General features: G+C 50.9%; 1 protein-coding gene across 1 annotated transcript in view; it reads right to left on the bottom strand.

The window, feature by feature from the left end:
- SLIT3 (slit guidance ligand 3) overlaps positions 1-16907 on the bottom strand; it is a 591462-nt gene that overhangs the window by 66261 nt on the left and 508294 nt on the right. Inside the window, exons 15-20 of the mRNA XM_077895576.1 lie at positions 16599-16749; positions 15555-15629; positions 7142-7285; positions 6249-6392; positions 2994-3157; positions 1787-1919 (exon numbers count right to left, since the gene is read on the bottom strand). Of these exons, the coding sequence (XP_077751702.1) occupies positions 1787-1919; positions 2994-3157; positions 6249-6392; positions 7142-7285; positions 15555-15629; positions 16599-16749 (811 nt within the window). The remainder of the gene's footprint in view (positions 1-1786; positions 1920-2993; positions 3158-6248; positions 6393-7141; positions 7286-15554; positions 15630-16598; positions 16750-16907) is intronic.

Here is a 16907-nt window from a genome sequence, read left to right as displayed (position 1 = left end):
TGAATGGAGGCCTCCAAGCCATTGCTGTCTGGGGCTGTCGGCTTTCACTTTCTCTTGCATCAATTTCCCTGTCTCTCCCCATCGCTGAACCCCTCCCCAGATACTCTGCTCCTCCCTTCCCTCCAGGACATGGTCTGGGCTCAGAGGTGAGGGCTGCCATCCTTGGTGTGCTTTGGAAACCAGTCTGGCCAAGAGAAGCGTCATCATTTCTAAAGCAGGAAGTCAGGTCTCCCCAAGCTCTTAAATTGACTTTATAATTACAGCCAATTATCTTTGTTATTTCAATCTCTATTTCATGAGCTTTGGGGAAAGGCATCCACGGGCCTGTTTTTACCGGCATTTCCTCCTCTTTGGCACATGTCACCTGGCGCTCAGTTGGTCCAGGAGGGAGGCGAGGACGTGGGTCATTTCTGTAGCCCCCACCCCACGGCAGTGCCGGCCGAGGGAGAGGTTGCAGGCCCCACTGCGCTGTGTGGCATTGCTCATGCAGGCCTCCGCAGCACAGCCGCAGCCCAAATGCAGGGCTGTGGCGGACTTTAGTGACGCTCAAGCCCTTCCCTGGGATGGGCAGCCCTGGTTACAGTATCGGGAGATGCCGGAAGCCACAACACACACCCAGGGATGGACCTGCTATTCTAAGACGGTGTCATACTCGGGTTCCTGCCCTGTAGGCAGAGCCGGGCAGAGAGACACTCCCTGCTGGAGTCTCTGCCAATTCCGTTGCTTGTGTCTGAGAGCAGGGTGCACACTCAGCTGTCACAGAGGACGGGGAGGCGGTGTGAGCTTGAGATGTGGGTGGGGAGAGGCATGTGAGCGTGTCTTCCCCTCAGGCGCCCTGGGTCCCGTCACACCCCCAGCCGGCCCTGCCGGTCACAACCTGCAGCAACTGCCATGGGGCGTGTGGGGTGCCCTTCCTCCTTCCCTGCTCACTAGCTGCCCCTCACCCTTCGGGCTGCACCTCCACAGAGAAGCTTTCTCTGACTTCCACACCCAAGGGCAGGCTCTCTGCTTTCAGGGGGTGTCACAGCGACCTTGTGCTCTCTTTTGTAGCACTTTCATGGTTGTCACCTCCCACGTGCTGCTGAGATGATGCAGACACGTCTCCCTTCCCCAGTGAACTGTAGGCTTCACATGGGTGGGGGACACAGCTGGCTTGCTCACTGTGTCTCCCCAGTGTGAGCAGAGGAACCTGACGCACCAGGCACTCAATGGACAAGCGCTGAGCGAATGAATGAATGAATGGCAGCATGAGCATGGCTTGTGCTGGGTTGTGCCACCTGGCCACGGCTGCATGGCTCCGGTACATCTGAGAGGGCTCCCTGCCCATGGACTGCCTGAGCTTTCCAGGGGGGCAGAAATACCGTTTTCTCCACAACACTAAGAGCGCTTCAGGAAGGGAATGCTATCTCTTTTGTGTCAGTGGGAGCTTCTGGGGCAGGGGCAACCCTGAGGAATTAGTGTCGGGATGGCCGGGGACTCAAGAAGGCAGAGTACAGCGCTGGAGGCTTAGGGGGATCTAGAAAACAAGACGGTAACCCTCCCACTTGTATTCCAGTGGGCCGGGTAGTGTCGCCTGCCAGGCAGAGAGGCCCTGGGGAGGAGCACTTCTTGTTTCCACGTCCAGGCTGCTGCCCAACGCCTTGGCCGAGGTGCTGCTGCCATGGCGCTGGGGTCCACTCAAGGAAGGGCACCCCGGGCAGTCGTGCCGGAGACACTAGAGACAAAGCGTGGTGGACGCTGGTGGTGGTGGCATTAAGGGTGTTTGGTAGAGGGTGGAAGTACTCACAGTTCGGTCACGTCCTTGGGAATGCCTTTGGGGAGGGTGTGCAGCCCCCTGTTGCTGCACCGCACCACCGTCTCCAGGCAGGTGCACTGCTCGGGGCAGCGAGGGCCCAGCTGGCAGCTACTTTCGTCGTTGCCTGTGAAGAGCCGCAGAGTGAGCAAGGAGGGAGACTAACTTCTTGGGGGGGGGGGGAGGCAGGTGAGCGAGGCCTGGTGCCAAGGAGCAAGCCATCTTCAGGAAAGGGAGGCCCTCCACTTTGAGCCAGAATGAGAAGTAAGGAGCCTGCTGGTTTCCTCCATGGTTAGAGGGGAAAGAATGTGTGCCTGGATTGGGGAAGAGAGCCATCCCTCTTTTACCATGTTCAATAGAAAATGAAGACTTAAAAAACTTGGTTAACCAGAGTATCACACAGGAAAGAGGCTACCATGAATGGAATCAGGAATAAGCCAGACTGACTGAAGGAGTGGTCTGGGGTTGGAGGAGAGCCCTGTCTGTTCCCTTCTTCTTTTTCTTCCCTTCCTCCACCCTTCCACTGACCCCATCCCTCTGGGGTGATAAATGTGTCCCCAGCCTCTATTATTCCTTAACCTCAGTTAATTTACAAACCAGTTAACCATAGGTGATAGTCAAAGTTGTGCTGGCTTGAATTTATGCAAATATGCCCTTTAGAATCCTGACACTCAAAGCCTTGGACCTCCAGGTATTTATAACCCCCCAGTCAGTGACAGAAATTTTCCAGGAGCTTGTCTTGAAGTTTGTTTTTCAGGATCCACTGAGCCTCATGACAGAGAGAGGAAAACTGAGGGCCAGGCCTCCCATGCACAGTTGTGTAGGTTGTGTACTGCATAAGGGTGCTTTACCCTCTAATGGCCACCAGTCTCACTGTGGATATGATAGATTAGGATATTTAGTACAACAGTATTCTCATAGCCATAAAGTGTCTTGTCTTAAAAATCAGTATATTATGACACATTTTTGATAGAAGTAAAATGTTTTTAGAAAGAGGCTCCTTTTCTTAATTTGCATGAGGGAGCCATATGGCTAGCAGCAGACCTGCAGAGCCCTTCAGAGCCACAGCTGCATGCCAGAGATGGAGTAGTGTCAGATCTGAGGGGATCCTGACCGTCAGCTACCTGCTGTACCTCTCCTCTCTTGTATCTTTCTCCCCTTCCCAGGTACTGCCCCTCTGCCCCGCCCCCAGCCTCCTCACCTTCACAGGTAAAGTCCTGGATGGCCACATCCTGGATGGGGATCTCCTTGAGGAAGAATGGCTTTTGGCACCGGGGGTTCCCGCTCACGATCCGCCTCTTCCTCAACCACTTGCCGAGCCAGGCCAGGTGGCAGTTGCAGTTGAAAGGGTTGGACAGGAGGTTTCTGGGAGGAAAGAAGGGCCCTCTCTGAGTGGTTAGCACCTCGCCCTCTACTGTGGAAGCTGGCCGGGGGATCCAGGGCTGCAACTCTCCAGGGAGGCCTGCTCGGGGTTCCAGGGAAGGAAGGAGGAGGTCTGGGAAAGGAAATGCAGACTGTCTTCTAGAATTCAGAGGCGGTCTTTGTGAGGGTCTCATTCGGGACCTCTGCGGACGGACGTGACCATGGTCTCCTGCCACACCCTCCCTGCTTCCCTGAGCTCCAGCTGCGCACCGTCTTCAATCCTTCAGCAGGCTTCTCTTAGACTCAGCACCTCCACACACACTGGTCCCCTGCCTGGCACTACTCTCTCTACTGCCCGCCTGGCTGCCTCCTCCTCTTCCTTCAGTCTTGGCTCAGACGGCCCCACCCGTAAAGAGCAATGAGGAGTTCCTGCCTGTCCCCATCTTCTCCCTCGTCCCCTCACATATCCTGCCCAGCACCCACAGAGCCTGTACTGACCGCAGAATGCTTGCCTCCCCCCTTAGACTCAGCTGCCCCAGGGTGGGCATCAGACCTGTCTGTCTGTCCCGTGTCTCCAGGGTCCCGCATGGCATCAACACTGCCACTTTGTATACATCTAGGGAACGCAGTGACTGGACTGGTGGCCTGATGAGGGGAGAGCAGTTGTCAGTCTGTGAGTGTTGCCTACAGGGCTGGCACCAGGCTCAGCACCTCATAAAGCCGTTCTCCTGTTCCAATTGGTCACAACAGCCCAAGGAAGGAGGTAACATTCTCATCTCACACAGGAAGAAAGTAAAGCTGAGGCTGGTTACAACTAATAAGAGGCCAGACATCCCTGAGTGGCTGTGGCAACGACAGGACAATTAGGAGCCTGGGAGTCAGACATCCCAGGTTTGATCCTGATGCTGACATTTAGCAGCTGTGCCAAGTCAGGCAGGTTTCTTCTCGTGTCAAAGTAGGTTCCCCTAATGCTTTGTGACTCCATCTCTCTTGGCATCTTTTATGTCCGGATTGTCAGTGTGGAGGCTACACAGGCGGGGTGAAAAGTTAGCTAAAATAAACCAACCTGCTGAGGCTAGCTTCTAACCCACTACCCCCATCTTGCTGTCACTCATCCATTCAATTCATTCATTTATTCACCAGTTATATAACGGGCATTTACGCAGTGCCAGGCACAGACACATGCATTGAGACATAGCAGTGCACAGAATAGCTGCACATCCCCGTCCTTCTGGGACTTACATTCCAGCTGACGGGAGGCGGACAATATGTAATCAACAACACAATCAATATTAGGAAATGGTCAGTGCTAGAGAAACGGTTAGGAGAGCTGGACTGATGAGCTGGGGTGATGGCACAGGGGCAGAGTGGGGTGAGGCAACAATGGAAGGAGGGGAGGGAGGGCGGGGAAAGGCTGTTCCAGGCAATGGGAGTGGGTCTAGGGTGTGGGAGGCAGTGAGGACGCTGGTGGGGCTGGCCCAGGGTGGGGTTAGGAGGGACCGGATGATATGGACCCTTTAGGACATCTAGAATTTGGCTTTTTTTGGCCCAGTGAAGCAGTTATATGGGAACGTGACAATGGGCAGCAATAGGAGATGTAGCCAAAAGCCTTTCTCTTCTGTCTTCCAAAGAATCATTGGGGAAGAAAAGAGAGAAGGGTGGACCACCAAAAAAAAAAAAAAAAAAAAAAAAAAAGGGACCAGCAATTAAGGTTGATAGAGCCACATAGAAATACTATGTGCAACCATAAGCGTTAAGTACTTTCTATGTCTCAGGCCACTGCTGTGCATTTTACAAATATTAACAGATTCAATCCTTATAACAATCCTATGAGATGCAACATACAGAAAGAACAATTGAAACACAGGGAGAGGGCAGCCCGGGTGGCTCAGCAGCTTAGCGCTGCCTTCAGCCCAGGGCATGATCCTGGAGACCCGGGATGGAGTCCAGTGTCAGGCCCCCTGCATGGAGCCCGCTTCTCCCTCTGCCTGTGTGTGTGTCTCTCTCTCTCTCTCTCTCTCTCTGTCTCTCATAAATAAATAAATAAAATCTTTAAAAAAAAACAAAAACAAAAACAAAGAAACACCGCGAGATGAAGTAGCTTTTCTAAGGTCACACGGCTAATAAGACATAAGCCAGCATTTGAACCCAGGAAATTTGATCTAGAGCCCATCACTTTACTATTCTAAACAACCTCCTTTACCAATGCAGTGAATTACCTGGGCAGGAGCCATTTAGGTGTCCAGAAGAATTAGAAGATTCTAATTCTTGTTCTGATGTACATTTAAGTGGCCAGTGACATCATTTAAAATCCCCTGTCAGGGATCCCTGGGTGGTGCAGTGGTTTGGCGCCTGCCTTTGGCCCAGGGCGCGATCCTGGAGATGCGGGATCGAATCCCACGTCGGGCTCCCGGTGCATGGAGCCTGCTTCTCCCTCTGCCTGTGTCTCTGCCTCTCTCTCTCTCTCTCTCTCTCTCTGATGACTATCATAAATAAATAAAAAATTAAAAAAATATATTAAAATCCCCTGTCATATCATGTCACTGGCCTGCTTAAAACCTTCAGTGGCTTCCTGACATGCCTTGGATGAAGACCCAAATAGTCCATGGCAGGTCTGTAGCCTGGCCCTGACCTCCCTTCTGCCTTGTCATATACCTCACCCTCCTTTACTCTGTGCTATGACCGTGTTAGACTCTGCTCAGTCTCACAATCTGCTCTGCAACAACCCACCACAGGGCCTCTGCACATGCTCTTCCAATAGAAGGAAATGCACTTCCTACTTTCTTGAACAAGCTAACTCCCACTCACCTTCTAGAACACAGCTCCAGTGTTCCTTAACAAAGCCTATGTCAGGTTTTCATGTCACTGTGGACCCCCTTCTGTGGCAATTCGCTATGCTGTGAACTCCAAGAAGAAGGGGCCGTGTCTGTGATCCTCAGCACCTAGACGGTGTCTGGTACGTGGAGGGAGCCCAACAAACAGTTGCTGACAGACGGGGAGACGACCTTGGCCAAACATAGTTGGGAGCTGCCAGGGGAGAGGTCTGCAGGACAGGAGCCCCGAGTCAGTATGCAGTGGGTCCAGGAAGACTTACATGGTAGACAGGGAGACAAGTGTGGTGAAGGCTCCAGGGGTGATGGTGGTGATCCGGTTGTCGTAGAGGGACAGCAACCTCACTGAACTCAGGCCAGCAAACGTGTCATTGCTCACACAGGTGATCAGGTTACTCCTCAGCATCCTGCAAGGAGAGAGGTGGGGATGAGGGAGCACAGGTATTATCTTCTGCCCACCACAGAGCTGCAGGGTGTGCGTGGGTGTGTACATGGGTGCGTGCATGTAGGTGGGATGCTTCCGCCAACTCCAAGCCCAGACCATTGCATTGCTGAGGTTTGTTGTGTGATAGCAGGGTGTGTGGGTCCCCATGGTGGCTACCCGTAAGTACACATGCACATTCTTGTCTGCACACTTTACGTACAGTGAAAGCGGGTGCCATGAGTGTCTATGTATACGCATGCATGTTGTATGGTGGTTAGTGTATGCATGTCTATTTCTGGGAGGAGAAAAAATCAAGATGTAGCTGTGGGTCATCAGCCTCTGTGTGTGCGCTGTGTGTATATGCTTGTGTGTGTACATGCTTACCTGCATGCTGCCTGTGTGTGCGTGTGGTTCTCATGTATATGTGGATATGTCTAAGTGGGTAAGTGTGTGTGCCTCTCTCAGCACATTTCCAGCATGAATCCATCTATGTGTACACCTTAGGGCAAGCATCTTCCAGTTGTGTGTGTGCTGGGGGTGTTGCGCACACTAAGTTCTCTCCCATCAAGGTCTGGGAAGTGTTTAGTGCCTCTCTGGCTCGAGGAAAGAAGGGACTCAGCAGTTTGGGACAGGATCCAGGCCTGGAGCTGGCCGCCAGCCTTTGTAATCCCCGCCTGATGCCCCTACCCTCCCATCTCCTTCCAGACCTTGGCTTGGGCTCCAGGAACTCACAAGGTCTTGAGGCTGCTGAGGCCCCGAAACATGCGCCCATGCACCGTTTCTAGCTGGTTCCCGGTCAGCATCAGCTCCTGCACGCTGGCTGCTCCATCAAAGGCACCTTCTCTCACCTCCTTGATCTTATTGTTACTCAGGTTTCTAGAAGGAAGAGATAGAGTGGGTCCCTGGATGCAAGGAGGGAGTCACTAGTCTGCAGCTGGTCTCAAGCACCCCTGGACCAAGGACTGGGTGGTGGGGCTCCCTGATATTTGGTCTTCAGGACCTGTGGCCCCACACGGGTGGGGCTACTGTGTGAAACGGGCCAAGTGGAGCCTGAAGTCTTTTCTGGGTGTTCCTTTTTTTCTAAGCCCAGGGTATGTGCACATTTAAAATGGTGATACTCAAACTGATTTTCTCCCTTCAGCAGAAACTCTCACCAAGCAGTGCTGCTCAAGGGGAAGGCAGGAGAAAAATCTAAAACGTGCCCCCTCTGTGGGGGTGGGACACTTGTAGAGCTTCCAGCTCTATGGCTGAGATGCTTGATAGCAATGGGCACTTGCTAGTTAGTACTTTCTGAGCACTTATTATGAATTAGGTTCCATGTAAGGGGTTTGGTTCACAGAATCACATCGAAGCAGTAAAACAATGCCTATCAGAGGAGTACCACGTGTATTATCACTGTCTCATTTTATAGATGAGGTGACTGAGGTCCAGAGAATTTGAGGAACTCACCCAGAGTCACATAGTTGAGAGAACCAGGATTGAGGCTTGCTTTCTGGTGCATAAAAAGTCCTCCAGTGAGGAGCCTCTTTCCTAAGGGAATGTTCCTTTGGTGGTGTAGATACACACACCCCTCCAGTACTGCTTTGCATAATTCTGGGCTTGGGATATTGTATTTTCATGCATTGGGCTTGGTCCTACCAAGCCTTGGGGCCATCCTTTCTGATTCTGCCCAAACTCTGAGAAGGCCTTTCCTTCTGATGCCTGGTCACCACACGCCAGTCCCCAAGAGAGATCCTGCAGGGTCATTGGTGTTGCAAGCCCCCCCCCCCCAGGGCTCTCCTTGGTGGGGGACCTCCATGGACCACCCAGTCAGGCTTGAAATGCATCCCAGGCGGCATGGTTGGAGTGGAAAGTGACGGTGTTTACACCAACGGGGGGAAGAATCCAGTCTCCTGAACAAAGAGCATGTTGGTGCCTGGCACAGGGAATGGTGTTTTCTATGAACAGCGAAATCTGCAGGTGTAGATGGAGCCTGCTGACCCTCTAAGCACACTGAAGTTGCTAGGACTGGTGGCCCACTGTACTGCTGGGAATAAGAGGGCAGAGCTCCAGGTCCTGGAGCAGCACAGTGAGCCCCTCATACTTCTGCTTCTCTCACAGACCTGCCTTGCACAGTTCTGGGCTGACCCACGGCAACCCCAGGCGGTGAAGCTTCCCTCATTAACTGGCTTGGAGCAAGTGATGGAACTGGGCACCCAGGGGCTTGATGCCAGCTTGTTGCCTTCTTCCCAGGTAGGGATGGGGCCTGCAAGGCATGACAGTGGCCATGCCTGTGGGCAGGTGCCTCATCTGCTCTCTCAGCACTCCTGTCATGGTCCTGCTCTCTTCCCCCTTCTGTCCTGTCAAGGACAGTATCCTGCAGTACTCCTCAGCATCCTTCCTGCAAGGTCTGAGAGAGTTGGGAGACTCTCTAACTGGATTTCTGCCCCCCACCCTTGCCTGGCTCTCCTTAAACTCAGCCTTTTTTTTTTTTTTTTTTTTTTAATAAATCCTGGTAGTCCTGGTCTGGGATACCCAGGAGTGAAGGTAATGCACAGGGGAGACTGCAAATTACCCCCAAATCAGACATGGGAGGAGAGATAAAGGCTCTCCCAGTAGCCATAACTCATATGAATGCCGGAGGAGCAGGATTTTGCTCCAGAGAGTTAGGCTCCTTGGAGAATTAAAGTACATAGGATGGGCAATGAAGATGAGTTAAAGCAGCCACGAAATGGGGAGGGCTCCCATTTCCTGACATCTGTTTCTTTAAATGAGCAAAATTAACATCACATTACTGTAAGGTTTGTGAATTGGATTTCCTCAGGCTGGGAAAATGGAAAACACAAGGAGAGCAAAAAAGGAGGGGATAGAATTTTCCAGAAGACCAGGCTGTGGCTGTCTCTTCATTCATCAAAGCACAGCTCAAAACAACAGGCAGCCTGGGGCAAGCACTCCACACACAAATCAAGGGCATCGGGGTTTGTAGGAACCCTGTCTTACTCTCAGAGCGCTATCTTCCTGAAGATGCTCCAGAGCCCAGGAACCCAAAAATGTGATTTTAGGACCATTCAGGAGGCCTTTCTCCACTTCTGTCTCTACAGACTCACCTGAAGGAATATGGCCCCATCCTGGCTTTGACTCTGATGAGGATGGGATCTTACACTTGAAAGGACCCAGCGCTGGAAATTCCCACGCGGGCTCGTGGGTAGTTTGGAGGGGTGAACCAGCGTGTGGCCCCGCTGCCTCTGTTAGCTGCTGGCTGTACCTGTCAGACCCTGTTCTCATCTTCCTAAGAAACACTGAGGCCCCTGCAGGCTGGGGATTTGTCTGGCTACCCCATGGAAAACCTGTCTGACGAGGTGATCCTGGGCCTCTTCTAACCGGTGGTTTGTAAGACAGCCCATGCACGCTGGCGAGGGGGAGGTGTCTACAATCCCATTTAAAGCCCAGTCCCAGATGAAAGTGTAGTGGGGAGAGAGCTAGGGAGATTATTTTAAAGAAACTGAGGATACTGAGTCATAACGGAACAAGCACTCTGGGATACTGTCGAGTCAGGGAGGTCCTGTCCACTCTTTTATGAACCTCTCCCTCCCCAAGGTGGAAGTTCTATTTCAAGCTGGGGTTGCAAGCTCAGATGTCCACAGGGTCCAGGCTGGTGACTTAATGCTGGAAGCAAGTCCAGGGGGGATAGCACAGTGCATAAGCCCAGTGACCAGAAAAGCACATGCTCTATTTAAGAGGGCAGCTGCTCCTCACTTGAACTTCACTGAAGCCATTTGGCCCCATTTTGCCAGATCTTTTGATTTTCCAAAAGATGCCAGAAATCTAGTGTTGTTTTTTATTCCTGTGAACACTCCTGATTTTTAAAAGTGGGTAACTAATTCTTACTAAAAACACAACTACTGCCAACAAATTCACCAGTGTGTACCTGATTTTGGCTAGAGGGCTCCTAGGTTTTATTTTTTTAAAGATTTTATCTATTTATTCATGAGAGATACACAGAAAGAGAGGCAGAGACAGAGGCAGAGGAAGAAGCAGGCTCCACGCAGGGAGCCCAATGTGGGACTTGATCCCCGGGCCCCAGGATCACGCCCTGGGCTGAAGGTGGCGCTAAACCGCTGAGCCACCCAGGGATGCCCGGGCTCCTAGGTTTTAGCTGTGGCTGAGATTCTCCTTCTCTATAGACCACTTCTTATACTGAAGGAGAATCTCAGCCACAGCTAAAACCTAGGAGCCTGGGCATCCCTGGGTGGCTCAGCGGTTTAGCGCCACCTGATGAATGGATAAAGAAGCTGTGGTCTATGTATACAATGGAATATTCCTCAGCCATTAGAAATGACAAATACACACCATTTGCTTCAACGTGGATGGAACTGGAGGGTATTATGCTGAGTGAAGTAAGTCAATCGGAGAAGGACAAACATTATATGTTCTCATTCATTTGGGGAATATAAATGATAGTGAAGGGGAATAGAAGGGAAGTGAGAAGAAATGGGTAGGAAATATCAGAAAGGGAGACAGAACATAAAGACTCCTAACTCTGGGAAACGAACTAGGGGTGGTGGAAGGGGAGGAGGGCGGGGGGTGGGGGTGAGTGGGTGACGGGCACTGAGGGGGGCACTTGACGGGATGAGCACTGGGTGTTATTCTGTATGTTGGCAAATTGAACACCAATAAAAAATAAATTTATTATTAAAAAGATAAAAAAAAAAGAACTGGTCTAGAAAGTCTGTCCAAGAGAGGCCAAGACCACAGTCTGAATGTGACATCATTTGAAAAGTTTCCTGGAGTTACCACAGTAACTAATAACCGTTTTGGGTAATGGCTTATACATGTTGGGGGGGAGGGGCATCCCTTAGCACATAGGACACTCTTGGAGATCTCATTATTCCAACAGGACAAGTAAAGGCGCAGCAAACTTTAAACACCTGGCTTTATGCTTACCCTCCTGGGCCTCTGTGCCTGGTCAGGGTAAAGTCGAGAGCATGGCCTTAGGACCCTGACTTTACAGTCCTTGAGGAAGCTTAGCAAACTTGGACACAGGCACTACTGGCTTGATCCAGTTGGCTCACTACATCTATGAGGATGTAGGGATGGTGATGGGTCCCAGTTAACACCCTTTACTTAAAAAAAAAAAAAAGTTAATTTAAATAAGTGGTTGCAGCTGGTGGTCTTTGGGACCAGATCTGCTTCACCGGGCCATTTGCTCGGTTGGCTAGTACTATGACTGCGAACTTATGTGCATGTGCGTGGGCACACACATGTATTTACTGCCTTCAGACAGCACACCCATCCCCCCAGGTGATCTGCACTGTTACTGCTCCGGGCTCTGCTGCTGGAGTTTTTTTTTTTTTTTTTTAAGATTTTATTTATTTATTCATGAGACACACACAAACACACACACACACAGAGACAGAGAGAGAGAGAGAGGCAGAGACACAGGCAGAGGGAGAAGCAGGCCCCATGCAGGGAGCCCGATGTGGGACTCAATCCCGGGACTCCAGGATCACGCCCTGGGTGGAAGGCAGGTGCTAAACCGCTGAGCCACCCAGGGATCCCCTGCTGCTGGAGTTTTAACCTTGGATAAGTTACTTAACTTTCTGTGTTTCAGCTTCCTTATTTGTAAAATGAAACAATCTCAGGGCTTTTTTGTTTTTATTGGTGAGAGTTACATGAATTAGTATCAGTACAGTCTGGTAGGGAATAATGTGTCTAGTAACTCTTAGTGGTGAGCTATTATTACTATTAATATTATAATTAATTATTGCCTTGCATGGAGCTCCTTTCCACATTTGAGCCACTCTCTGAATCTTGAAAGTCTCTGAACTTTCAACTCCTCTTTTGAATATATAACTAGTTACCATGGGTCACTCAACCCAGATGTGCACTTCTGTTTTCCTGCACAGCTTTTCGCCCCAGGTCCATGATCAGAGGCATGTCTTTCATTGACCTCTTCATACTTATTTCTGATCCTCCTAACTTACAAGGAAGGTAGATTTATTTCTGCTGTGTAAACAATATAACTAAGGCTCAGCAAGGCTAAGGACATTCCTAGGGTCACACAGCAGGAGGGGGAACCAGCTGAACTCAGAACAAACGCAGGTCTGTTCTTTCCCTACACCTGGATTTCTGGCTGCTACAGGTAATGTTTGGCAGCCAGGACCTGCATCCCAGCATAACGAACAGGGGGACACACTTAGTGACCTTCACCTCCTGTGGTGAGAACTGGGTCTGTGTTGTGCCACAGTCCCCACTGCTCGGATGCTGAGGCTGGGGGTTGGTTGTCACTTATCGTTGTGTTTACGCTGTTGTTTCTCTTGGTGCACAGAAATGGTTCTCTATTCTCCTGCCCCTGTCACAGAGGGGGAAGATGAGAGATAGACTCGTGCGAGTTTCACCTCACACAGAGGGTAATGCTTCTTTATGGAAGCAAAGACTACTTGATCCTGTTTACTATGCAGATATATACTTGGCCAGCCTTACTCACTTTAATATCTGTCTCCATATACATGGAAGTTTCAGTTTTGAGGTTTAAAATGGTATGCAGAGTGCCTGGGTGGCTCAGCGTGCTTGAGCATCTGCCTTTGGCTCAGGTCATGATCCTGGGGTCCTGGGACCAACTGCAGTGTCAGGCTCCTGGTAGGGGGCCTGCTTCTCCCTCTGCCTGTGTCTCTGCCTCTATGTATCTCCCATGAATAAATAAATAAAATCTTTTTTAAAAAGTACATATTTCTCAGGTTTGAATGAAAAAGGACTTTCCTTGCAGGTGGTGGCTGAGGTCTGTGCTTGGCCTCTGAAGCTTGACCACACAGACAGCCTCTTTCCTCACCAGGACGCACATATGCCCCTCTCTCCTCTGTCCCCTCAGAGTGTTCTCAACTGCTCCCAGTTACAGAGCAGTCAGTGAAGCCACGGGCAAGGTGGTGGCTGTGGGCAGGGAGGGAGGGAGGTGCTGCACACAGCAGGGGAAGGGAAGGTCTTTCTCCTTCTTGTCTGCAGGGGACTGATGGGTGGAAGAGTGGAGAACATGACAGAAAAGCAAGGTTGACAGTCAGTTCTCATTATTCATGATATTTATTTATTTATTTATTTATTTATTTATTTATTTATTTATTTATTTATTTTTATTCATAGAGACACAGAGAGAGAGAGAGAGAGAGAGAGAGAGAGGCAGAGACACAGGCAGAGGAAGAAGCAGGCTCCATGTAGGGAGCCCGATGTGGGACTCGATCTCGGGACTCTGGGATCACTCCCTGAGCCAAAGGCAGATGCTCAACCGCTGAGCCACCCAGGCGTCCCGATGGTAGTTGTAATCTACAAAGTTGTGGGGAAAACTGAGTCAGGTGATGCCGAGCCATGGCTCCTAGGGAAGACACAGGGCTACCTGTGAGCCTCTGGTCACAATATTTTCATCAGCTGATCAATATATATATCCTTGTCTGATGTGTGTTTCTGTTTAAAGACCTCTCGTTTAATATATGTGGCTGACTGATTTGCACTGATTTATTTACATGGCTCTCACAGCCTACAGCACCATAACTCGTGTCTGAACAAAGCTATTTAACACATGTGTTTTCTCCATGAGGCACATCACAGCCTCTTGTGCTTAGGAAGGCTAGACAGCCTGGCATCACTATGCATCAGGGCCACTTAAACAGCAAAATCCCCAACAAAATGCATAAACATGCATAAAAGATGTGGCACCACATATACTGTGAAAAGGACACTTGTTTACAGTCTGGGAGCTGAAACAAGAAATCGGAGCAGTGGCCTTGTTCGATTTCAGCTGAGAAGAGGCGTGCAGGATGACTCAAATTTTTTGCTGTTTCGTCCATGTCTACAAATGAGCGTGAAAGCACCATGAGTATTGATTTTGAGATCACATAAGTTTCAGCGAGTAAGCGAATTAGAAAATATGGGAGTTGTGAATAATGAGGCTTGACTTTACTTCCTTTATTCCTGAGGCAAACCCAACTCTGGGGCCAGAGGGTGTGGAGTTTGGGGTGGGAGCAGAGGATAGAGAGCCCCTGTCTGTGCTGGTACCTGTGCTCAGAGCCCTGGGAAGGGAAGATGAGGGGAAGCAAACCTAGCTGCACACTAGTGTGATCACTGATGAACCCAAGTCTGAGTGCCAGCTCTGACAGTATTGGCTGTGTGGTCTTAGAGAAGTCATAAAACCTCTTTGAGCCCTGCCAGCTTCCTCACCCACACAAAGGGGAATATGAAGCCAGCACCAGGCAAGTGTACAAGGACTACATGAGATGATGCGCGTGAGGCAGGGAATGTGGCCTCTGGCCCAGGACAAATGCTCCCCTTAGCTCAGCCACATTAATCTTGTTTGGCCCAAACTCCGAGGCAGGGAGAGGGCTATGAGGACAGGCAGCCCTGGCACTGGAGAGGCCAGTGTAAGCATGTGGCCTTCTAAGGTCAGGCCCTACATGGCCCAGGGACATCTAGGCTGAAGCCCAGTGTGCAAAACATCTAGCATTTCCGCTCCAATGGGCCTCACTGATACAGGAGCCTGTAGAGGCCATCTAAAAACAGAACTTTTGTCACCTTGTAAAAATCCTAAGAGCATGTGCCCTTGACTCCTGGGTCCTATTGCTGGCCCTTACCGGAGTTCCTCCGGCCACCACTTGGGGTAGGTGCTGGCTAGAGAGGATAGGGATGAGCAGAGGGGACCTGGGGTGAGGATGAGGAATGGTGCAGAATGCACGCGCTGCACAACACTTGGCAATTTAAAAGCAGTGAAGTTCTGGGGCACCTGGGTGGCTCAGTTGGTTAAGTGTTGCCTTCCACTCAGGTCAGGAGCCCAGGGTCCTGGGATGGAGCCCCGTGTCTGGTTCCCTGCTCAGTGGGGAGTCTGCTTCTCCCTCTCCCTCTGCCCCCCTCCCCTCACCACTCATGCTCTCTCCCTCTCAAATAAATAAAATCTTTATTTAAAAAAAGCCCCCAAACAGCCAAATTTCATGTTGGTCTGTCTCTACATGGTGGTGCCTTGCTGTCCTGCTTCCACATACACACCCACAGTGGGGTCAGGAGGAGGCTGAGAGGGGTTGGAGCAGAGGGTGCAGGGCCACCAGTGCCCTGGCATTCTGCTCTAGTCTGCAGCACAGGCCCTGGCCAGGGCCTGGGGGCTGCTGCCAAGTTCCCGAGAATGACTTACATTTTCCGCAGGTTGGGCAACTTCTTGAAGATACCAGTGGCCTCTAGAACAGATATCTCATTGTCGTTCAGTCGCCTACAAGGGCAACAAGCAGATGAGGTGGTAGGTTAGCCGGGGCTGGGGTGCCTCCTCCACCACCCTCCATGGGCCCCCCCTCCCCAGGGCTCCCCCACAGCTTGAATTGAGTTGCCACCTGGACCTCACTCACTCAGCCAAGGCCAGTGGAGCCTGGGAACACTCAGGGAGAGCATGAGGGCCCAAAGGCTGTGCCTTGCCTCGTGCTACTGGGATGTGTAAAGTTAGAGAGAACACGGACACCAACACTAACGATGAAGACTGCCACCATTTATGCAGGGCTTACTCCGTGCATGATTCAAGATGAATTCTGTACTTGCATTCTCTTGCTTGATCTTCTTAAACCCCTGGAGGTAGTACCATCCCCTCCATTTTACGGTTATGAACTGTAATCTGAGATCTGAGAAGCAACTTGCACGATGAGAGGAAAATCAAGATGACCTGTGTCATGCACCGGTCTGTCCATCCTGCACATGTTGCGCCCTCACCCCTACCATGCTGTAGCTCTTTAGCTTTTCCGCTTCTGGACAAACCAACATACTGTTTCATTAGCATGGATAATTGGAGGCTCAGATATATCTAATCATTTTAGTGTTTTCTTCACTCTGACAACTATTCACTAACCATCTTTCTGTTATATAGTCAGATACATAAAGACATGGGGGGGATTTTCTGCTTTGTTTATTGTGGAAGCTGGTGGACTTAGCACAGTGCCTGGCTTACAGTGGGTATTCAGAAAATATTTATAGAATGAACTGATGGTCTTTATTTTTGAGGAAGCTGTTTCTAGAGGTGGGATGGGGAGGGATGATTGGGTGTCTATCCTCTGCCAAGGATGCGGAGGACAGCCAAGGAGCACTGATGTGGCTGAGCCAGGTGGGGGCTGTCTCCCAGAGATCCTGCTCCAGCTGGCTCAGGGTGATTGGGTGCGTGGGCCATGTAGTGAGTTCCAGCCCAGGTAGTACTTACAAATCAGTGACGTATTCGGGGAGGTGGCTTGGGATGCGGGCCAGCTTCTGGTTAGAGCAGTCCACAATGGTTCCCTCACAGCGGCACTTCTCAGGGCACACAAGGTCCATGAAGCACTCACTGCTGAACCTGCTGCGGTAATCCTCTGAGCCTAGGCAGGGCCAAAGAGGGGTGTCAAGATCACCAGGACTCCCAGCCTGAGCTGAGGTTGTGGGTAGTGGGACGGGGAGAGACACGATAGGGGGTGGGGCGGGGTCCCAGTGACAGGCACAGCACTGCTTTCGTTTGTGGCCACCTTTTTGGTGCCCT

The sequence above is a fragment of the Canis aureus genome, chromosome 4 (genome assembly GCF_053574225.1).
Source record: "Canis aureus isolate CA01 chromosome 4, VMU_Caureus_v.1.0, whole genome shotgun sequence".
NCBI classification, from domain to species: domain Eukaryota; kingdom Metazoa; phylum Chordata; class Mammalia; order Carnivora; family Canidae; genus Canis; species Canis aureus.
This window is presented reverse-complemented; position numbering and strand designations above follow the sequence as displayed.